The sequence below is a fragment of the Musca autumnalis genome, unplaced genomic scaffold (assembly GCF_047663935.1).
Source record: "Musca autumnalis isolate F117 unplaced genomic scaffold, ASM4766393v1 scaffold_3, whole genome shotgun sequence".
In the NCBI taxonomy this organism is placed as follows: domain Eukaryota; kingdom Metazoa; phylum Arthropoda; class Insecta; order Diptera; family Muscidae; genus Musca; species Musca autumnalis.
This window is the reverse complement of record NW_027411866.1, coordinates 185,252,640-185,277,914: the sequence shown is the minus strand read 5'-3', so window position 1 is coordinate 185,277,914 and position 25,275 is coordinate 185,252,640. Positions and strand designations below refer to the sequence as shown.

The window sequence follows — 25,275 nt, the reverse complement described above, 5'->3', positions numbered from 1 at the left end:
GAAAACAAAAACTACAGCAACAACCAAAGTCAGGGCTAGAAATGAAAATGAAGAACTCAGACAAACAAGAAAACACAAATGAGAAGGAAAAACGAAACAAAAAAACTAAGCAAAAATAACGTAACGTTTTACCAGTTGTGTGTATTTGGCCGTGAAGACAACAACAAAAAAGGGTAGAGGGCCCATGTAACAACAGCTATAATATGAACAGCTACTTGAAGGCCTTCACCATATACACACATTTTCTTAAAAGCCATCATCATCGGCATGGACATTGTCTAGGATTGTTGCAGTTACCTTTCTTTAAACCTGAGTTATTTTTGTTCTAGCCCATGATGATGATGGTCTTGTGGCTCCCCTTTTTAAGCAACGTTACCAAACCACTTTTTCATTTCTGTTAGTAGGTTCTTTTTTTCTTCGCTTCTTCTTCTTCCTCAACTGTTAACAAGCTCTTCGTTGCCGTATCTACTCATCCTTAGCAAAAGTTTCTAGTTCTCTAGTTTTATTTTGCACCGTTGAAAGGAAACAGTGTGGAATTTTGTCTTCTTCTGGTCGTCGTAGGTTGTATGGTTTGGCTGCCAGGTTTAGGCTTGGCCATCAATTTCTTTGTGCAGTTTTTCTTTGTCCATTGCAAAAAAAAAAGAACAACAACACCAAATACCAAAGAAAGAATGAATCCCAAACATTACAAAATACTGGTTTCCCTTTTTTATTATTATGGTGGTATAGTAGCCTCCTAGTCTTTGCCTTCCTTACCATAACTAGTATGGGTGGTGGTGGTGGTGGTGCTGCTGCTGGTGATGGCGGTTTTGTTGGAAAATTATATACGAAAGGAAATTGTAAGTGCTTTAAAAGGTTTGCTTGTGGCTTGGCTAGCACAAATTATTGTGATTTAACAACAGCAGAGGAGATCGTTCGACCATAAATGGCAATGGGAAATGATTGCAAAATGTTTATTTAAAAAAGGAAATTGGAAGCGAGTTCATAATATTCTATTGAATTTATAATTCGTTTTTGGTTAGATGGTGGAGAACTTGTTTGTTATGCCAATGAAGGCAATAAAAGCTGTTAAGAAGATAATAAATAAAGTTGACAAATATAAAAGCTTTATATAACAAAGGACAAAATCGAATATTATTGTATTTCACAAAAGCTTTAGCAAAAGCTTAAAAGTCTAATAGGTTTTAAGCTTTCTTTTGAATGTATTTTAACAAAAGCTTTTAAAAGCTCAAACATTTTTATAAGGTTGTATGCCATTTGAAGCTTATAATTGACGGTTTAATATATAAGCCCGGTTAATACCAGCTCTAAACATTTCAAAAAGAGCTTTAAAAACATGAGAATCTTTGAAAAATTTCGAAATATTAAAGCTTTATACAAAGAAATATCTATAAACGTACAATAACTATTTTTTTCAAACTGTTTTAGCAAAAGCGTTAAAAAATGGTGAAACATATAAAAATTTAAAGCACTTTAAATACAAAAGCTTTTTAATAAGGGAAAGCCTCATAATTATGCTAATGACGGCAAAAAAATCTGTTAAGAAGATAATAAATAAAGTTGACAAATATAAAAGCTTTGTATACCAAATGACAAAATCGGATATTATTGTATTTCATAAGCGCTATAGCAAAAACTTAAAAATCTAATAAGTTGTAAGCTTTCTTTTGAATGTATTTTAACAAAAGCTTTTAAAAGCTCTACATTTTTTATAAAGGTTGTATGCCATTTTAAGGTTATAATTGAAAGTTAAATAAATAAGGCCCATCAATACCAGTTCTAAACATTTCAAATAAATCTTTAAAAACTTGAGAATTTTTGTAATCTTTCGGAATATAAAAGCTTTATTCAAATTAATATCTAAAACCGCACAATAATTTTTTTAAACTTTTTTAACAAAAGCTTTAGAAAATGGTAAAAATATAAAAATTTAATCCATTTTAAATATGAAAGCTTTCTATTAGGAAAACCTCAGGCTTAATCCCATTCATTTTTACAACGAAAGCTTTTTGCAATAAAAAAATCCAAAATCCCAAAAGCTTACAACAATTTCAATTTGAAGAAGCTTATAATTGAAAGTTAAATAAATAAGGTCCATCAATACCACTTCTAAATATTTCAATCAAAGCTTTTAAAACTTGAACACTTTTGTAAACTTTCGAAATATAAAAGCTCTATACAAAGTAATATCTATAACCACATAATATTTTTTTAACTTTTTCAACGAAAGCTTTAAAAAATATTAAAGCATATGAAAATTTATTACATTTTAAATATTGAAGCTTTCTATTAGGAAAAACCTCAGACTTATTGTTACAAAATATTTTTAGTAGAAGTGTTTAAAATCTCACTAACTAAACCTCTTTGAAATAAAAAAGCTTAACAATTTCCAAAAGCTTAAAACCGTTTAAGATTTTAAGCCCGTCTTTATTTTATTAATGCAAAGTCTTTTATATTTGCAAGCTTTATTTTGGAAGCTCCAATCCCATCAGACTTAATCCTAGTGTATTTAAAGCTAAAGTTTCATAAGGCCTTTATTTTAATAAGAAAAGCTTCTTAACATAAAAAAGCCCAAAGATGTCCTAAAGCTTATAAAATACAGGAGCTTTTAATTTTTAGCCTATCTTTATTTTAGGGAAACCCGAAATGCCTGACAAGGCTGAATTAAACCATCAGCGAAACGATCGTAGCATATTGATTGGGTGTGTGGGACTTCTCTAGAATTCACTTCACAAACTCCCTAGGTCATGTTAGCTCGACCTAAAAGCTTCCCTAAAGCTTACAAAATGCTGGAGCTTTTAATTTTATAAAAAAAAATTAAATAAAAAAGCTCAGCAATTTCCGAAAGCTTAAACCCGTTTAAGATTTTAAGCCCGTCGTTACTTTAATAATGCAAAATCTTATATATTTGCAAGCTTTATTTTGAAAGCTCTAATCCCATCAAACTTAATCCTAGTGTATTTAAAGCTAATGTTTCATAAGGCCTTTATTTTAATAACAAAAGCTTCTTAACATAAAAAAGCCCAAAGATTTCCTAAAGCTTATAAAATACAGGAGCTTTTAATTTTTAGCCTATCTTTATTTTAGGGAAACCCGAAATGCCTGACAAGGCTGAATTAAACCATCAGCGAAACGATCGTAACATATTGGTTGGGTATGGGAACTTCTCTAGAATTCACTTCACAAACTCCCTAGGTCATGTTAGCTCGATTAATTCAATTAATTGAAACCCAATACTAAATCATGCTTAATCCAGTTGTCTTTAAAACCAAAGTGTATTAAAGCGTTTATTTTAATAACGAAAGCTTTTTAAAATAAAAAAGTTAAAAGCTTTCATAAAGCTCAACATATTTACGAGTTTCTAAGTCCCACGTTATTATATGAATAATTTTAAGCTTTTTATACTTGTAAGCTTTATCTAAATTGAAGCTTTATCTAATTGATAACCCTTTATATTCGTAACCTTTTTTTAAATGATTCAATACCATCAAGCTTAATCCAATTGTCTTCAAAACCAAAAAGTATTAAGGCGTCTATTTTAATAACGAAAGCTTTTTAAAGTAAAAAAAGATCAATGCTTTCATAAAGCTCATCAAATTTAGAAGCTTCTAAGTCCCTCGTTATTTTATGAATAATTTAAAGCCTTTTTATACTCGTAAACTTTATTTAAAAAGCTTTGATTCCATTAAGCTTTTTTCTAACAGACTTTAAAACTAAAGTAACTCACATATTCTAATCACTTATTAACTTTCTTAAAACATTTACATTCAACCCTTGATATTTTGATTGCTATTATAAACATATTTCTTTCTTCTCCATAAAATCCTGGAGCTTTTGAGCCCATATTTAGTTTAGGGAAAACATTTCATATTCGTAAGCTTTTGTTTAAAATGATTCAATACCATCAAGCTTTATCCAATTGTCTTGAAAACCAAAATGTATTCAGACGTTTATTTTAATAACAAAAGCTTTTAAAAATAAACAAGTTCATAGCTTTCCTAAAGCTCGTAAAATTAACATTTTTGGATTATTAAAGCCCCTCGTTATTTTTTAAATGAAGAATACAAAAACTTTTATATTCTTAAGGTTTATTTAAAAAAGCTTCAATCCAAACAAAGCTTAATCCAACTACCTTTAAAACTAAACTATTTACATATTCTAATCACTTATTTATGTACTTTCTTAGCAGATTTACTTTCAACCCTTGACATTTTCATTGCCATTACCACCACATTTCTTTCTTCTACGACTTTTTTGTTTTCTTTTTTTTAATTTGCTATTCACATTTCTAAACAGGTGCAAATTTACATAAATCTATTAATGGAATTGCAAAAAAAAAATTAATTCATACAAGTTTAAGATTTGTTGTCTTTCCTTCTTCTCAAAGTTGTTGTTGTAAATGGAAATCAGCAGTAACAAAAAATCTAGTTTTAAAAAGTTTTAATAGTTGAATGAAACTATAACAAATTCCTCCATAGCTAAAAAAGCAGAGAGACGATTAATGGAAAACTACAAAATCAAGAGGGAGGGAGTATTGAGAATCAAAAACAGCAAATGATGATGACGACTATTATTACTATGGCCGCAACCCGACATCGGCGTAGTCAGTAACAATAAAAATCCAAACACAAAAAAATAACAACTAAAATACATAAATGAAAATGAAACCTTGTTGAAGGTTAATAACAACAACAACAGCAACAAACATTGTGGCTAAAGTATTTCCTAGTCCGTTTTTTTAAGTTAGACTTAGACATATTTTTTGTGTGGAACAGCTTAAAAATTTTGTGAACACACAGCCAACCACACAGAGTCGAACTTGAGACAAAAAAAAATGCTGTATTACAACAATAGTCATATACAACGATTACATTACAGCGTTACTCTATACATGGAAACATTTTTTCAAACACCTTGACCTTAACACAATAAAAATGAATAGGTACATAGCACAGTCAGTTGTAGAGCAAACAAGCAAAGCTCTGTATATTATACAAATATAATAAAGTAACTAGGGTATATTGAGCTAAGTACAACAATGAGAAATTGAAATTACAACAAACATTTCCATGAGTTTAGAGCTAAAAGGTTGGTGTGATTCTTTATGGCTACAAAGTTGTTATAAAAATGATTTTAATTTTCTAATTATTTGTTAAATTATCGCATTTTAAATCGCTTGTCAAAGCAAATCACTAAAAACATCATTGATTGGAAACATGAAAATGAATAAAAATAAATTTCCTATGCGAAAATATAATTTTTATAATTTAGGTCTATTTACATTTCGTTTAAAATTAAAAAAAAAATCGATTTTTATCTATTTACTCAGAATAAACACTTCCGTAGAAATCCATTCCTAAAACCAAGAACAAAATCAGTGTAGACCATTATTTGAAAGTAACATTAATTCATTTTTTATGAGCCAACTAGAGAACAGCCAAAACTGGTTTCTGCAAAAAGAAGCCTACAACACTCAAAAGTTATAAGTAGACAGAATAAAACAACAATAATGCCAGAACAAACTTCAAACTTAAAATACCTATTTGGTAAATAATTTGGCAATAAATACCAAAAAAAAAAATAATTTTGCAAAATTTAATAGAATTATTTAATAATTTTAATAGATTTATTTAAAAATTAACAGAATTATTAATAATTTTTTTTATTACATGGGCAATTCATTTGCCACTGTAATGTTATTAATTTGAATGTGAATGATTTATTTTTAATATCACTTTACAACACTGTTTTTTAGCTGTAACATCCACTACACAAACCAATACAGCTGTTTTGTCCCACTATTATTTATGAATGACACATAAAAAACAAACTCACCACAAACACCATATCTTTGCTCACAACCAATAATGGTATTTTACTATATACTCCGATAGATGGTGCTCTAAGTCAGCATCAAGGTTTTTTTTCTCATCAATATCAATGTTTCTCACTCCCATTGTGTTCAGTGAAGTGTTTATTTTTTATTTATTTATTTCATTGGTTTTTTATTTCTTTCTAATTCCACCTTCCACCTTCACAATACACCACATTAGTTCTCACAACGTATTACTGTCATTTTGCGTCATACTCTCCTTCAGATGGTATTCTCTCAACAAATCACAGAACAAAATATCATAGATCAACTCAAATGAACACACACACAATTCCTTTGTGTATACGTCAAATGAAAACTCATCTGAAATCAATTGGATTTCATTTGACGTTTGAGCAATGGAATTGACAGTTGAAATCGAGTGGATTTCGTAAATGTAAACATAGTATTAGTTTCAATTTTAATTTACTTCTTTATGTTTAACTAACTAAAACTTAAAGAAAACGTTTTCCCTTTATCACTCATTTCTTTTGCAAAACAAATTTCTTCACGTTATCAATGCGTAATGCATGCATTATTTTATTTTGAAGAAGAACAAGATGTACTCTCTCACACATTTAAGTTTGTCACACATTCACTTGTAATTTATTTTAATATTTTATATTGCATATTCAAGTTTAAATTATGCTTTCAAGGCCTGCGTACATAAGCTGCTTTGCCTGATTGCCTTGCTTTGCTGCTTCAATAAAAAATAAAAGAACAAAGAAGGTCGACCCAATTTCCAACTGATGGCAACCCAGTTCAAAATTTCGTCTTTATTCTATTATTTTTATTACGTCAGAAATGAAGCAGGAAAGCAAGGCAATCAGGCAGAGCGGCTTATGTACGCAGGCCTTCACTCTGTCATAAAACATTCACAAATTACATTTCGTTTATACTTCAATAATTAACAATTGTTTTTAAAGTATAATTTTACGTTTTTGTTAATTACTTGAGAAACACGAACGATCGATATACGAATAAACGAATAACTAAACGAACATGATATTGCCATCGTTCAACTGTGGTTCTGTATGATGTTGCCATTCAATGTTAAGGCAAGTAGGTGTTTGTTATCAATGCATAGTGCATTGATGTGGTGGAAAGTACAAGATATAATTAACTGATTTTTGGTTAATATTGTGATTTAATAGGAAAATTTTGCATCCACTATTTCTATAAATCGTAAAAATCACATTTCCTTCGCTTATAGTACGTTTATATATAACCGGATTTAACAAACCCACTGGGTTTTAAATGTCAATTTCATTACATATACGTCAAACAAATCCTCATAAGGAAGGTTAACCCTGCAAAAGGCTATAATATAAACTTGGTCTTACTAATAATTTACAATTGTTTTAATGCGATTTTACGTTTTCTTCTTATGACTTAAGAAACACAAACGATCATTTACGAATAACCGAAAGAACAGTAGTGGGGTTCTCTAACGCATTTTTTGGTTACCGTTAAAAATCGGTAAAATTAATATGCTTATAATTTTGGTAATTAACGAAATGAATCGGTATATTAGCAACCAAAATAAAGCTGTCGCTAAGTCCTAACCATGGTACAATAAGTCGATGGTCAGACTAGCACGATTTCAACATGGCGACGTCAAGTTTATAGGCGAGGGGTATGAAGTAGTGAAACCCATGTACATGGTTTTCTGTGTTTGTTGTGTTGCCTCTTCTTGTTCTTCGTTGCAAGATTTTTTTCTTCAATTTTCTTTCATTTTTATTTTCTCAAGCAAACGTTAACAACAAAACAAACATAAATATATTTAATAAAAACATGTAATTAATGAAATAGTGAAAATTTAACTAATAATATTAATTTAATTATTAATGTTAATTATTTTGTGTTGTTTTTTTAGTTTATTTAGGGTAAGTGCTCCTATCTCCGGCATGTACCAGTAGTCGGCATCTTTCGTATTTGAGTTTAAATAACTCAAAATTTCTGTAACAAAATATGAAAATAATATCAAAAAGGCTTTAACAATACTCTCAGCTAACTATGTGTAAAATTTCATTGAGCTAAGACCATTTATTATATCGAAATTTAGCTTTTTGTTAGTGAGCGTTTTTCACCACAACCGAAAATGCATGTCTCTTAAGAAAAAATTAGTGGATACGTCAACATAATAATGTCTGTAATTATATTAAAATTTAAAAAACTTTTACAAAATTGTTGTTGTTTTCGTAAAGAATAGTCAAAAGAACACTTTAGAAAAATAAATTATTAAAAAATTATTTTAATTCTGGCCTTTTTGCCGATGCCGACTTTAGGGACAACAAAATGTAAAGTTTGCCAGAAGTCGGCATGGGGTGAAAAACACCCGATTTGTCCGTTATTTTTAGCTCAAAATTGTACAAAAATGTTAAATAAGTACTTTAAAGTCTAATTAATAAAAATAGTTTGATTAAAAATTAGGATTTGTAAGTGATTTAGGCATGGTTTGAAGTGCGTACATTTGTGTCATGCCGGCAATTGGGTAATAGTTGCCGACTATAGCACCAAATAATTTATTTAAGCAATATATTTACAATTGTTTTACTTTTATGATGTAAAATTATTTGAAATATGAACTAATACTGTAGATACTACTGACCTTTCAAGTAATTTCGTTTATGTTAAAAACAAATATAAAACTAACAATTTTAAATGAATTCCAAATGTTAACAAAATCTTTATTTTATTTATTTTTTAAAAGCAATATCGGTTGAAATATGTATTATTTGTGTAAAAGTATGCTTTTTGTTATTTAAAATAATAAAAAAGAACATTTATATACAAAAATGCAAGGTGCCGACTATTGGAACATGTGATGCCGACTATTGGAAAATGGTGCCGACTACTAGCAAAAAAGCACTATTCTAATAAATTCGCAAATTTCACAAGTTTTAAAAGAAATAATTCAAAATTTCTTTATGTCATCGGAAAGTAAACTAAATTTCGAAGCAAATAAGCTTTATTTCATTGCAATTGGCCAAATTGTGTCGGAATGGCGAAGGATTGAAGTTAGGCAAACTCTTAAAGTGCCGACTATTGGTGCACTTACCCTATGTTTGTTTTGTTTTTGTTGGTATGAGAAGTACAACAAACGCGAATGGTAAAATAAAGAGGACACGCAAAAATCTTAAATTTCACGTTAGCGTGTGTGGACACTAACGAAACTTGAAAAGAAACTTTAACGAAATTGGTTTCAAGAAACCTTGCTAGTCTGACCATCGACTAATTGATAAGGTAGGCCACAGCTAACAGCTGATTACAAATTTTTTCTTCTTATGGCCTATTCTGTCAAAAGCAGGGTTAACATTTTTACTGTTGTTGACATTATGCAATTATAAAGGTAGATGCATCGGTGAATTGTTCCAACAAAAGACTGATTTAACACTATATCTTAAAATTGAAAACAAGGACAACAAATTTTATGCTCGTGGCTAAAGTAAATTGTTGATTTTTTAATATGTAGTAATCCTTGCGAATGAACGATTTGTCAAGTATTGACATTTATTGAAATTTGTTCTGAAAGTACGGAAACGGAAAAATTAAAAATATTGTAAAATTTCTAGCTGAAATGCCGCCGTATCTCCAAATCGTATGCCCGCAATCACGATGTTGGATCAGCCAAACTTTTCAAGTAGACGATAAGAGAATAGCATTTTTGTTTTCACTGTCTTAAGTTTTGGGTACAACCTTTGCTTATTTTTGGAACACTTAAGGCTTGGGTACATAAGCTGCTTTGCCTGGTTGCCTTGCTTTTCTGCTTCATTGACATAATAAAAATAAAAGAATAAAGGAGGCCGAGAAGCAAGCAAGGCATCCAGGCGAGGCAGCTTATGTACGTAGGCCTTAAAGGCGAGAACACAATGGATTTTTGTTGCTTATTTTTTCCGCCTAGCTTCAAAGCGCAAAAATGAAATTGTACTGTTTTCAATAGGACAAACCACAACGAAGCGAGTCTTCAGCCTACAAAGTTGAAAATTGTTAAACTTTTGAATTCCTCGCCTGGCTTCATTTTTGACATTTCGTTTCGACACTCAATTTGATAAAATACGTGTTCTTTCTGAAAAATAGAATATGGCTGTAATTTTTATGTTCGGTACTAATTATTTACGAACAATTCATATTTAAAAATTGAATTTTATTTGATATATTGAAATAATTATGTTTTTAGCGCCCATGAATTTTACGCTTGATGTGTGATACCATGGTGAAATAAGAAGGTGTTACATGAAATCAGACAAAACGTCAAATTTGCTCACAATAAAGCATTACTGTGAATTGCTTGTTTAGATTTTGTATGTGATTTTATTCACAATAACGCATTTTGACAACTGTAATGAAGATCAGCTGTTTTTGCCGTTGTACCTGTATTATTGTGCCATGTGTGATACCATGAAATAAGCGGCCTAGTGAAGAAATAATCTAAGCAGGAAAATTAAGCTAAGATCTGACTGTGTTCTCACCTTAAAGGTCTGCGTACATAAGCTGCTTCGCCTGCTTGCTTACCTTGCTTGCTTCTGATAAAAGAATAAAAAAGAAAAGGGCAACCCAGTCCGAAATTGGCTAGGCCTTCTTTTTTCTTTTATTTTTATTATGTCAGAAATGAAGTAGGAAAGCAAGGCAACCAGGCGAGGCATTGCCTGAAATTATGCGTCTCTAGATCGACTTCCATAGTAGAGTAAAATCATAAAATTACTGTAGTGGGGAATTCGATCTAGGAACGCCTAATTTCATGAACGTTTTTAATGAAATTCACGCTAGTGTGGACCGGGACTAACATTTCTTTTAAAACTTCCAACCCTGTGAATCTCTTGGCTTTGCGATTCGACATTATCGTACACACCAACGCCGTCGAGGACAAGCCATAGCCTCTGTTTTCTAACTCAAACGAGAGAGTGCATTGCAAAAGTGTTTTTGTTTTGATAAACAGAAGTTTTGTTTGGTTTTGAAACCAGTAAAGAAAGAAAATGCCGTTTTCAAAACCGCTAATTTTCTTCAAAGACTTTTGCAATAATCCAAGTGATAATTTTTTAATCAATTGTTGTAAATTAATAAAGGAAATTGCTGTCACAAATTACTGGTGTATAAAGTGATTCAATTTATACACTCGTATAATTGAAAATAATCATAAAAAATCTGAACAAAATGTTAAGTGAAGTCATATTAGAAAAATGTTCAAAAAGTCAAGAAAAGCCAGAAAAAAGCAATCATTTTTTAATAATACAGCCATATAAATGGAATTATGTGATATTTTGTAGTGTTTGTGGAAAAGGTGAGATTATTGGCCTGTTCCCGTACTTTATAAAGTGGTAAAAGTCGTAAAAGTTGTAAAAGACGTAAACGATTTTCAAGTGGTAAAAATTGTAAAAACTTTTTAGTTCTGGAACAGAGCTTATAATTTGAGGAAACAAGTTAAAAATCGGGACAAACATTTACACATTTTTGAGCCAAATTACAATAAATCCGTTACAACCGTTATATTATTTTCCTTCAAAAATAAAAATCCAATGTTTTGTTTTTATTTACATTTTTGTTTGAGAACAAAAAAATCCGCTAAAATACTTCACTGACATTTACAGCGAACTCTCTCTTTCTCCCTCTCATTAACCATTAAAAGAAACAACAAATATAAGCTCATTGATAATTCCTATCTGGCAATGCTGTTCTTGCATCACAACAACAATCTAACGAATGACAAAAAGAAAAGTCGCAAAAGAACAGTTATGTTTTTGAACCAATCTCATTACTAGTTGAGGAATAGAATAGAAGCAAAGCGCAATTGGCAAACTTCAGTGCGAAATTTGTTAGAATATTAAAGTAAAGACGTGATATCCACCGGAAAGTTAATCCTTAATCGTGAAATACTTTCGAGAACCCTTGAATCGGTGAAATAATAACAAAGTTCTAAAGAAATAGAGTAGCATCATTTGTTTTTCTTGTTAAACTTGAATTTGCATAGTCATTTCTAGGAAGAGTGATCGCGGCAGAGCAGCCATTTTGAAAAGTTCCATTACGTGATTCAAAGAAAGTTATCAACATTAATATTTATTTAATTATTTACAAATTTAACATTTATACTAATGACAACCTTCTTCTTTTTCTTTACAGTTGGCCCAATTACATCTTTGGCTGAGGGCAAAGATCGTTTATCACCAGAGGTCACCACCACCACCAGCAATTCTATCACTACCACCAACAACGCAGCAGCAGCACATCACTCACGTACACCATCACCACCTGCCTCCCATAGCAACGTTGTCATTTCTTCCTGCAAATTGTCTTCACCACCCGCTCCCACAACACCATCACATCAACAAGACTGCACAACAACAGAATTTGTACCCAAAGTTTTTAATCCAAAGGCTGAAGATCTTTCACAGGCACCAGCTCCTGCTGCACCTGCTGAAGAACAAAACGATTCTCCTAAATCTGCATCGCCCAAACATCGCTACATTTCTTCGTACAACAAATCACTTATTGGCAATGTTGTTTTGACCCAAGCCCAACGCAAAGAATATCCCTTGGAAATTGTACAAAAAATCCAAAGTGAGGTCTTGAAGAATAATTCCATTCCCACGCGACAACCCTCTGCGATTGATGATAATTCTGATTCGGATAGCGATTCAGATGATGGTTCAAAATTAATTGTGGATGAAAAACCATTGGTACCCGAGGAACAACCCTTATCATTGAGAGTACGTTCTACGCCACCTCCCGAAGATCAAAGACCCTCACCACCACCTTGTCCAGAACCTGCAGTAAGGTGTAGTGTTATCCAAAGGACACCCTCAGCATTTGAAGAAAACCAAAGAAGACGTTCACACGAAGTTCTACTGCCTTTGTCCAATTTGGAAAATTTGGGACCCGAACAACAAGAACCCATTGATTATCACGTACCACGTAGAAAGTCCACACTTGATAACGACGACGAAGAGCAACAATTGAATGCAAAGCGTTTGGAAAGAGAGCGCAAATTGAGAGAAGCCAGACGTAGAAGCGCCTTGCTTGCTGCACGCACAATTTTAGCTCAAGCCAGAGTTAATCCACGTTTTATTCGTTCCTTGCCGGGTATTTTGGCGGCAGCTGCTGGTCACGGTCGCACAACATCTGGTTCGAACGGCAGCAGCCAGGGACAAGGTTTCCAGGGTGGCTTTGGAGGTTCCAACGGTTCCGGATCTCAACAGCCTTCAAGCGGCGGCGGTTCTCCCACAGGTTTTGGCGGTTCAGGTGGTCTCAGTGGTGGAGCTGGAGGCGGCATGGGTGGCGGACGTGATGGTCGTGGTAATTATGGTCCCAATTCACCTCCATCTGGTGCCTTGCCACCTTTCTATGAATCATTGAAAAGTGGCAACACCATGAATGGTTCTTCGACTACCAATTTTAATTCTACAGCACCTTCAAATTTCCTACTGCAAAATGCAGCGGCATATTTAATGTCTGCTGCTGGCAATGGCGGTACCGGTGGTAGTGGTGGTCAGCAATATCCCTTAGGGGGTGGTGACAACATAGGTGGTGGTTCACCGCCCAGCCTTTCGGGAACTTCATTGGATCAAACTCCTTCGTCTGCCTCTAGCATGCTGTTTGCTAATGGCCACGGTAATAATTCTCTTCCTTACAGTTCTTTAGCTCATTGTGCTAAATATAACCAACCTTCTTCTCCCTCTTCGACGTCATCACCGCAACATTATCCTCCACATTTACCTTATGGACCTAATCCCTCAGCTTATGGTATTATACTAAAGGATGAGCCGGATATTGAATATGATGAGGCCAAAATTGATATTGGAGCATTTGCTCAGAATATTATACAGGCAACCATGGGGAATTCGGGTAATTTTAATGCTTCGGCATATGAAGATGCAATTATGTCTGATTTGGCTTCAGCGGCTCAAGGACCCAATGGAACTGTTGATCCATTGCAATTCACTGCCACCCTGATGCTCTCCTCACAAACGGATCATTTGCTGGAACAGCTATCAGATGCTGTTGATTTGAGTTCATTCCTGCAGCGTAATTGTGTTGATGATGAAAATTCCACATCACCGCGACAAGACTTTGAGCTGGTCTCAACACCTTCGTTAACACCGGATTCGGTTTCCATTACGCCAGTGGATTGTCATAATTCAAACAATTCCCACTTGGATTCTTTCCATGAGAATTTAATGCAACAATTGACCAATAATATGGGACGAACACAACAGACAGCTGGTAACTATGCTCCCTATGAGAGACAACAACCACAACAGCAGCAGCAACAGCATCATAACATGCAACAACAACAACCTCCACCTTCTTATCAACATGCCACCAGAGATATGATGCAAATGCAGCAACAACAAACCTATGGACATAATCAAAATGCCAACTCCCAACCTCCTTTAAATAATCTGCTTAACCAAAATAATATTTTAATGCAACAACAACACTATCAACAGCAACAACATGGCAACAATTATCATCAATTGCCTCATCATCAACAACAACAACAGCAGCAGCATCCTTTGTCATTAAATCAACAACCAAACCAGCAGCAACAGCATCACCATCATCAACAACAACAGCAGCAACATTTCCATCATGGACAACATGGTGGTCATCCTTCTCAGCATGGTGGTGGTCATGGCCATCACGCTCATCAACAGCAACACCATCATCATCTTCAACATCATAGTGATAATAGTAATCTATCACTGCCCTCACCCAATTCTTCATCAGCAACAAATTCTGCCACAACAACTGCCAATGGTCATATGATGATTCCATCGCAAGGCCATCATCCAATGTCTTCGGCTGCCAGTAATACCTCATCCGGCTCAGCCTCAGCTCTATTGGATACATCATTGTTGGATACCAAACCAATCATACAAAGTGTAAGTCCCACTCATTGTCAAACTTCTAATGGTTCACGTTTATGTTCCTCCTCTTCATCGTCGTCGTCATCGTCGGTCTGCTCCTCATCATCGTTGTCGTCCAACCTGTCCTCCTCCACTGCTCTTTACAAGCAAAAACGTTCACTAAATTTAGATGCCGCGGCTTCATTAAATTTAACTTCTCCCATTGTTGCTAAGCTGCATGAAAGCAAAGTGCTACAGCAGCGGGTAAGCATTGTCCTTTTTGAAAAAATGTATTTTTAATTTTCTTTCTTGCCAAAAAAAGAAAAATTATTATTACTATTTTTTATAAAATTGACTTTGTTTTTTTTTTTAACTAAACAAATTTCAAATAGAATTTGAAGAATTGTTGTAATTTAAATTGCAAGATAGAAGACAAAAGCAAACTTTAAAAAAATTTTTAACAATTTAAAAAAATTAAGAAATATTAAAAAAAAAATTAAGAAATATTAAAAAAAAATTAAAAAATATTTAAAAAAAAATTAAGAAATATATAAAAAAAAATTAAGAAATATATAAAAAAATTAAGAAATATTTAAAAAAATATTAAAAAATTAAAAGAATTTTAAAAAAAATGTAAAAGAATAACTAAATAAATTAATGGAATATTGAAAAAATTTAAAATTTATTTTCAAAATGTTGCTGCTTCCTAATATGTCCCGATATTTCAAAATTACCCCTACAACTAAAAGTGTTTTACAGTATTTTTTATACTAAATTCTTCTTCCGTATCCGGTGATCGAAGATTTTTTATGAAAAGCGTTGCAGCCTTAACAGGATTACATCTATTCTTTTGTTGACTGGATTTTGTAATTTTAGAAAATTTTGATTAATTGCGTGTTTCACTAAGACGATTCGAATTCAAATTCGTTCGAACTTCTTCCAAACATCTGTTTTTTTTTTTTTTTTTTTTGAAATATATTTAACAAATTTGTGTTTTCAGACAAATTAATCGTCTTAGAGAAACAGGCCATTAATAAAAATTTGGGAATTTTCTAAACCAGACTTGTCTCAATTCCAATTATATCGGGATTTTTTTAAGCTTTCCTTTTCGTTTTTTCCCTTTCAGTAAAATATTGTTTCAATTGAAATAACATTTGAGTTCCCTGACTGGACTTGTTCCTCCATCATTTAAATGAAGATCTGAGAAATGTTTATTATGAAATTTTGAATTAATTGAAAAAAGAACTAAAATATATTTTAACCTTTCAAATTGTATTTGGAACTTGTTTAGTTTTTTAGGTTATGTTTTTTTTTTTCGTTGCGTCCTTTTTCCCTTTTTGTTGTTCATCTTAGAGTTTTATTGATTAATTGTAAACATTTTTAATTTAAATATTTATTTTCTTCCTTTTTCTTACAGTTGGGTTTACCGCCAGAAGTCCAATTGGAATTTGTTAATGGCGGTCATGGCATAAAAAATCCCCTGGCCATTGAAAACACCCATGGCCACCATCATCATCATCGTATACGTAGTATTGATTGTTTGGAAGACATGAAAAAACCTGCTCTCATCACAGACGCTAGTAGCATGAACGGTGGCAATAGTAATGCCAGCAGTAATAGTGAAAATAGTCAAGAATCGAATAATTTTGTTTGTCGCATTTGTTTGAAATCATTTTCACTAAAACGTTTGCTCAACCGTCACATGAAATGTCATTCGGAAATTAAACGTTACCTATGCACATTCTGCGGTAAAGGTTTCAATGATACATTCGATTTGAAACGACACACTCGCACTCACACCGGTGTCCGGCCCTACAAGTGTAATTTATGTGAAAAAAGTTTTACCCAAAGATGTTCGCTCGAGTCGCATTGTTTGAAGGTGCACAGTGTACAACATCAATATGCCTATAAGGAGAGAAGAACTAAGGTAAGTAGAAATCGATTTAAGAGCTGTATTTTTTTTTTATAAAAAAAATAAATTATTTTTGATTTTAGTTGTTTACAAAAGTGGGTGCTAGGCTTTAAACTGAAAATGAAGTTGAGAAGAAAGAAGAATGTAAGGCTAGTAAGAAGATGGGGTATTGAAAATATGCGATAATACGTCATGTTCTAGTACAGTTCCCCTGGAGCTTAAAAATACTTTTAATTGGGAGAGGGTACCATTGAATGGAAGTCACAATACCATTAGAGAGAAGCCTCCCAATAAAAAGACAATAGACGATTTTATATATTTTGAGGGCTTTGATTGAATTTTTGCCAACATTTTGGGAGTGTTCTTTTGAGAGAATCAAATCTAACAAAAAAAAAAAAAAAAAAGTAACACCAAGGTATCACATGTGGCTATCGCACAGCATTTTAGATATTATACAGGTTTTGCTCATATATTTCAACGATTTGTATGTCATCTTGACAGATACGTAAACTGTTTGAATTTTCGAGATTTCAGAGAGGTGCATATCTCCCTCCCCAATTTATACTTATTAAATCAGAATCTTGATTACCAATCCCACCACTAATTAAGATCGTAGCAATCCAGGTGGTGCACTAAACTTCACTTAATCCAAGATATTAACACGTTCGCTGCTGTTGCTGCAAATGTATTGAAATTTCAAAGCCAACAAAATTGTGTATTTTTTTGCATCTCTATGAATTTGTTTGCGTGGTTTTTATACCCTCAGTCTTTAGGCTGAAAATAATCAAAATAATGATTTTATGTTTGGAAGATATGTTCTTCCGGATGCCTGGCAGGCTGGTGCACAAGATAACTCTCAAACGGATCAACCGATTTGATTCAAAATTTGGCTTTTATAATATTTTGTCCAAACTTAGATCAAGTTTGAATATCGACCATATAGGTACATTCCCAACAAAAGGTTCAAAATTTGGGCATAAAAAGAATACCAGCTGGCGGAAAAATCTGAAATGTTTACCACAGGTAGATCTTTACGTCCTGATTACAAAAATGTAGTTTGTTGGGGGAAGTCCATACTTCCCGAGATATGGGCCCCTGAAGTTCCGAAAATTCCCTTGTTAAAGTAAGAAAAAGAAATTAAATAAAAAAATGTTGTTTTCGTGCCCTAAATTGGCTCCTGTCCATAGGAGAAAGTCTTAAATCCCCGGCCGAAGGCCGGCTACTTAGAAAAAACTTACAATTTAAAAAAAATTTAAGGTTTTTTCCGTCAGCTGGTAGAGTATTCAATTTGTTAGAAAAATTGTTGCAAAAATTATGTGCGCGATAACTTTCGAAGACCATACTTTGCACATCGTAATATGTCTGCCAGACATAGGTCAAGTTCTACTATGTTATATATACGTCCTCTCCTTCCAGTACCTCCCACACGAAATTTCGGAAAAGTGCAGTTTAAGGCCTGTTCTTGAATCGTTTTGATTTTTTTTACTTGGTTATTCTCGGGGGACGTCTTATATCGCGGTTCAATATTTTTCAGGTGCAATTCCATACCTGAGAAGATGCCAGGAAAGAAAAAAAAGCTGTAAACTGCCCCTACGGGCCACTATCTGTAGCAGCTGGTGTGCAGAACAACATTCGAATAGGATACTGCCTTGATCCACACATGGCAAATCGTAATATTTCTGCAAATCTTAGATAAAGTTCGAAGATGGTGCTCTTCGGTCCACTTCTTCTGATACCTCCCCCACAAAAGTTCACAAAATTTCCCTACTCCCTTTTTGTTCAAGTGCCGTTCAAAGTGTTGTCCTGTTATATTTTTCATGGACAAGTCCATGCATCCAGATATATTGAACAAAAGCCCTAAGTTATACGGTGACCAACTGAAATGGCCGGTAGCGCGATATTATATTCGTTTTTATAGTCTCAGGCAGAGGTTATATAGCAAAGACAACTGATTCAATTTTAATTGTTTAAAAGCGTTCAAATCAATCTTTGAAGTGCTATGGCAAAACATTTTCAAATTGTTATTAACGTTCATTTTTTCTTCTTTTTTAGATGTATGTCTGCGAGGAATGTGGTCACACCACCTGTGAACCGGAGGTCCACTATATTCATTTGAAAGAAAATCATCCCTATTCACCGGCTCTATTGAAATTCTACGACAAACGGCATTTTAAATTTAATAACTCACAATTTGCCAATAATTTACTTGGACAACTGCCAATGCCGGTGCATAATTAAAATATAAGATATTCAAACTTAATAGAAAATAAGCAAAAAACAAAAACTGTATACTAAACTTGATAAGAAACAAAAAAAAAAAGAAAAACATGATGATGTCTTACAAAAAACACAAAATTAAAAAAAACTGCCTTAAAAATCAGAGATTATTTTTTGATATACAACAAACATATTTAATATTAATTTATCGTTAAACTTCCTTATTTTTTGATAATGCTTTATTTTATTATATTTTTATGAAAAAAGAAGAAACTTGAAATAAGATTTTGATTTTTTACTACGTATTTCTTCTCTCAAGTCCTCCTCTTAACATTTTGCTGAGCAAATATGTAAAAGGAATAACAAAAAAAAAAAAAAAACAAAAACATTTTTCACCAAATTACCTTTAAAAATAATTTGATTTTTTTTGATAACAAAACACAACAAAGTCAAAGAAGATACAACAACAATTTGAAAGATATGTATTTTATTATTAATATTGTTATTTTTAGATTACCCACGAGGATGATATATTTTATAAGTTGATGTTAAAACAAATTGCTTTGCTTTAATTTTGTAACTAATTTTTGAAGCTTTTAAAGTTTAACTCTTTAACATCCCTCTTAATCAACGTCACTTCAAATGTAAATACTTAATTTTATTTTCTTTTAAGGGGTTGGAAGGGAGAAAAATGCTTTCCAACTTCTGATTTTTGTACAAAGTTTCACACGTTCTCTCTTCTCTTTTTTTAATTAATGTACATTTTGTAAAGTGTTTTCTTTTTATTCTGTAACTTATGGAGTTTTCAATTTTGATTTTTTTTTTCCAAAAAATAAGCATACAACCAACCTCATTTATTTTTTATTCAAATGAAAAACAAAACAAAAATAATTATTGAATTATCACACAAATTTCCTTTTGTCGGATATTCTTCTCACCATGAATAATGAAAGAAATTTGAAGATTTTTATTTTTAATTTTCTTGAGTTTATTTATTCTATTGTGTTTCCCCATTCTAAGATTCATGAATTATTATAATTTTTTGCTTTCGTTGAAGAAATTATAATGAATTTTATTTTTATGAATTATTTTGTTTTTTCTTTTCATTTTTTTATGATTTTGATTTAAGAAAACCGAAAACACATAAAAACCAAACAACATTATTAGTAATATCTTATCATGTTAATTACTTAGTTTTAAATCTAATCATTGTATATTGAAAACCCTGCTAACGACTTCCAATTTTCTAAAAAACACATACAACAAAACTCACAAGAGGCCTTAAAAATAAATCTATTGCTTTATTATAATTTATATTACTTTTCTTTTAGAATTTAATATTAAAGATTGATATAAATACACATTTTTTAAAAACAAAACAAAAAAATATTATTAGTTTTAATTTAATTTTTTCAATATTTTGCTGTTCATAACTGATTGAAAAATTATTTTTAAAATATAAGTCCAAACAAATAAAAATGATTTTTATAGTTTACTCTTCTTCTCACATTCCAATTTTTTCTTTGTTATATTTTTATGTTCATCTAAAGAGAAGTTATTTTGTTTCTTATAATTAAATCTAGAAAATAAGTTTAAAACAAAAACAGCTTTACTTGCAAAGACAGTTATAAAAAGAATATAAGCAAATTAAATAATTTGTTTATAAACAGCAAAATAGTTATAACACCCCACACAGCAAATCTAATGGGAATTCAAAGAGAAATCTTTTCGTTAAAATATTCCAAAAGATTTCTCTTTGAATACCAATACAAGAAAAAAAAACTCCAAAAGACAAGGCAGCAACCCCAAAGCTTTGTGGAGCAATAATTAGATTTTGATATAATTTTTATTGAATTTTGATAATCATCGGGTTTATTGTGCAATCAATGGTGATGGTTTTATTATTACAGTTAAACAATAGCGTAATTTTAAGTAGACACTCTCGCACGAAGAATCACACATACCCATAACCAATAGCATTTAATTAAAAAAGAAGAAAAAACCTAAACCCAGTTTTAATTAAGCTACTTTGTTGCACTTATTTCCTTTTATACATTTTTTGATATTATCTTAAAGAACAAAAAAACCCGCTTTAATTTATTTGATCTTTAGATTTATGTTATTTTTTTTATTTTTCATTGAAAACATGATCATCCCACCCACCCACTCTTTTTTAGTTAGTTTGTAATGTTTTTTTTTTTTTACTACCATGTAGTCTTAGTAGTTTCAATCTTCAATCTACGACTCATATGATTTCTAATTATTATACCCTAAGTTTTGGCTATATGAAGAAAAAAACTCCAATTTACTTTTACCACCAATGATAACCTCCTCCTCCTTCCAATGGAAAACATTTACATATTTGTTTGATCTTTTTTTATTACTAAAATACTTATTTCATAAGAAGAAAAAAAATATCTCTTAAAATATATGCAAAAAGTATGAAAATGAATAAAAATTTTAGTTTTAATTTTTTATTTTAATTTTAAGTTTATAATATCAACAATTGTTGTGAAATATATATACAATATGCATACAATAAAACAACGCGCATATACTGCTGAATAAATAAAATGTTTAAAAAATGAATATTTAAAAAAATAATGATAAAATATTGTTTTGGTTTTATTTAGAGAGGTTCGGGTTTTTATATTTGGGATGGACAACCACGTCCTCGAAAGCATATGAAAAATTTTATCACGTCGTGTTAGCGTTCGAGGCCAAACTCATAACATCCGAAGGCTGTTCTAAAAGCGTTTGTGGTGGAAGCCATGCAGGTTGAATGGGAAAAAAGATCATCACTGCCAAAAATTTGAGAAAATCAAAGTTCTTAATTAAAGGTCTCTTAAATAAAATAAACAACAATTTTTTACATTTTAAACAAAAATACCATTTGGCTACAAGAAATAAATATAAACACATTTGCGGACATCTACCTTCATAACATTCCCTGAAGAACACATAGTTCGATTACCGGTACCTCTAGAAACATTCGATCGATTCTTATCATGCAGTTTTTTTTTTCTCGTGTCGAAAACTTATTCACGAGTAATTTCTCGATCGAATCGAATCACATAATCAAGCCCCAAGTGTGTGATGAAAACCGAATTTTGCAGATTTGCATAATCGAAATGGTATATAATCGGGTCGTCTTTGATGATATATACAGTTTTGCTTCGCAAATGCCCCTTATTTTAACAAAAAAAAAATCAATTTCAATAAAACGAGAAACGAGTCGAATCGTTTTCAATCACATACCCTATTCATTTTAAAGATTTTTTAAACAAATATGTATAGAATTGTTAGTAGATCATTTTTTAACATTTAATCCAGAAAAAAACTAACCCTACAAACCATATGAGTGTCTCGAAGAGCTGAGTCGATCTGGCTACGTGCGTCGTCTGTCTGTCCATCTAAACCTTGTAATCCCGCTACAGGTCGCAATTTTTACAGGATCGCGACCAATTTTTGGGTCTTAATGGGGGTCCCGGAGGAACAAGACTACTCTGATTTTGGTGATGGTCGGATATGTTTTATTCCAAAGCAAATATCTAGGGTCTATAAAAGCAAAAACTGACAATGAAAGTAGAAAATATTACCTTTCTAACGATGGTTGTCGTAGGTTGTTAACGAATATATCGCAATATTCGCTAATGAAACCCTACTTTTCATTTTTGCGATTTTAATTATAATGACGAATATCACAGCTTTGGTTGGGGACTTTTGCAAAGCAACGCCTGATTATGAAAGTAGAAAATCCCATATTTACAATGATGCAAAGTAGGTTGAAGTAGGTGGCCAAATACTATCGCAATGGTCGGTAATACATTCCATTTTTTTAATCACGCTACAGGTCACAATTTTGATGGGATCGTCACGAAATTTTGAAGGTTAATGGGGTCCCATAGAGAAAGAAACCTATTGATTTTGGTGATTGTCGGATAATATTCAGGAATCGGAATGGGCAAAAACTTTTGGGGAGAACTTTCAAAGTTTTATTCATATGCCAAGGAGAGAAATTGATAACACTGTGCAACAAAATTCAATTTTTTTCAAAATGATGGGAAAAATCTAATAGATTATGAAAGAAGAGCTAAAAATTTAAGACACGTGTATCGGCGTTTTTAAAGTTTACGTCGGGAAGTAACCAAAATAGGCGGGGCAAGTTCCGCCCATTTTTAATTTCTTCGAAATATTCGAATTAAGATATCTTGGAATCCTTGCATTTCAGGTATATAGTGTCTTTGGCAACTTTACTCAGGAGGGTATGGGGAATATTTTTGATAAAAATTTTAACCCTCATGCGGTTCATCAAAGGGATCTTTTTTGTCCTTTTTTGAAAATCTTTCAAAAACTCCTTAAAAATGTGATCGTATCAAATCCAAATATTCTACAAAATTGTTCGCCATAGAATTTTACTATAGGTCTCAGAATACACCAAATCTGTAAAAAGGAAAAACACGTTTTAGGGTTAAAGTCGGACTTCTTCTGAGTTTATTCAAAATTGTCCAACAAAACATAATTTTAGAGGGATGACGTTAAAGACAAAAATATTCTCCGTCAAATTTTACTATAGGTCACCAAAGAAATGAAATGCCTATTTATATTATACTCCTCTGTAATAAAAACAAAATAAAGTTGTTTATTATTTTTTGTATTTGTAAAACAAGAAATATTGGATTTAAATTAATGCTCTGACTGGTAAGGCGCCCTTATGAAAAAACACTTTTAAACATCCTAGTCTCAACAATCTCTCTCTTATAGATGCGGTGGAACAACGATTTTTTTGAACTTTCACCGAAATAAAACAGAATGTGCAGGCATTTACCAAAACTGAGTTTCTTTTTAGAAGTCATTGATGGCGGACCACTTAATCTGCTACCGCACTGTTCACCACTTGGACGGCTGGTATAAGGTTCAAACTGAACATATCGGTCGATGGTGTACTGATTCCTACCGCTAACTACGCCAAATATTGGGTATAACCAATTTGCGATAAGATCAGATGTAGGAACGAGATCCTCAAGTTGCTGGCCGGCAGCTCTTGTGGTGCTGATAAAAAAATTGTTGACCTCCTACAAAGCAATAGACCGGTTTGTGGTAAGTTATGCGGCGACAGCGTGTTATGCAAATGTTTGCGCTGCGCAGTGGAAGAATATTCAATCCTGGCAGAATACAGCCTCTGCAACCCATGTCACGGGTGTACCATCTTCAAGATGAGGCACAGATTTTACCGGCTCGTCAACACAACAAAATGTTGTAGATGCAGTACCTGCTTGGGAGTTACCGCCTTGAGCATCCCTGCCACGATCCCCACCCAGTCATGTTACGGGAGATATCTTTATGATCTGGAGAGAGAGGTGCGAGAATCTGTAGATCAACGAGCCTATCAGGCATGCTTGAATAGCACTCAAGCTGATGCAGTTGTACAGGCAACACAAAGTTACAGTTTGAATGTCGTACTCGGAAACCACATTCATCGCCGCAAAAGAACCTCAGCTATCAAGGCACACATGAGTGGTTGCATTTCAGGTTGCAGAATTGAGTCTGGACGCGGAGGAACCAGAATCAGATAACTGAATAAAATATACGAACATATTTGCTTTGCTACAAAAACAACAACAAAATTATCGATACATATTGACAATGGGCCTACGCCAACACCTCCACCAGCAACAATTGCATGTGGTCAATATTGCAACAATCGCAGCTGAAGCAAAAACATTCATGACATTTTTTTACAATTACTACACCATTAGTTTTGTGTTATATAGATATAAAGATCTAGTTCTTTTTAGTTACTTTTTATTAATAAAGAGGTCTTAAAAATAACAAATGATGTTTCACTTTTTTTAATTTGTTAGATATGGTTTAGTCACACACTATGGAAACAAAGCTTAACCGCTTTGTTTAAGTGTTCCTTGACGTAATCCTACTCTGAAAATCTCGCTGACAAGAACGGAGCAGCTGCAAAGGGCTTGCATTCCTTACTGATTTTACCAAATTTCTTGTGTTTTATAGTCCCTGGTGGACGACAGATTCTTGTACTTTGGCCCGTCAAATAACGGCGCAGCCGGAATACGCAGAACATATCGATGTTTGTCTCAATCATTGCAGGTTGGTTGGGTAAACAACATGACCATCAGCAACGAGGGATTTCTTCATATTTGGGATGGATTTCTTCAAATGTGCATTAATATGTAGTTCCACCAACAGCGGGAACAGTGAAGGGTACATCAATATAAGGCTTTTCAATATCTATTTGTCTTTTGCACTTTTTGACGACCGAATTTAAAAAATCAAATCAAAATTAAAAAACTGACATTTGCACTTCTATACATACAAACTTATGTATACATGTAAATACATACATATGCATGTAAACATTCTGTGTCAAATTCAGAGTGACAATGAATGTACTTCAAATTCAA

The 25,275-nt window shown here is 32.5% G+C and overlaps 1 protein-coding gene across 8 annotated transcripts in view; it reads left to right on the top strand.

The window, feature by feature from the left end:
* ovo (transcriptional regulator ovo) overlaps positions 1 to 21,418 on the top strand; it is an 88,659-nt gene extending 67,241 nt beyond the window's left edge. Inside the window, exons 2-6 of one of the 8 annotated variants that reach the window (XM_073975991.1) lie at positions 11,990 to 13,162; positions 13,274 to 13,477; positions 13,604 to 14,751; positions 16,133 to 16,642; positions 18,680 to 21,418. In XM_073975991.1, the coding sequence (XP_073832092.1) occupies positions 11,990 to 13,162; positions 13,274 to 13,477; positions 13,604 to 14,751; positions 16,133 to 16,642; positions 18,680 to 18,865 (3,221 nt within the window). In that variant the 3' untranslated portion in view covers positions 18,866 to 21,418. Of the gene's footprint in view, positions 1 to 10,780; positions 11,154 to 11,989; positions 14,980 to 16,132; positions 16,643 to 18,679 lie in introns of those variants that run through there. The other 7 variants (XM_073975993.1, XM_073975986.1, XM_073975990.1 and 4 more) reach the window with 7 other exon arrangements.
* Positions 21,419 to 25,275: the final 3,857 nt, after the last annotated feature.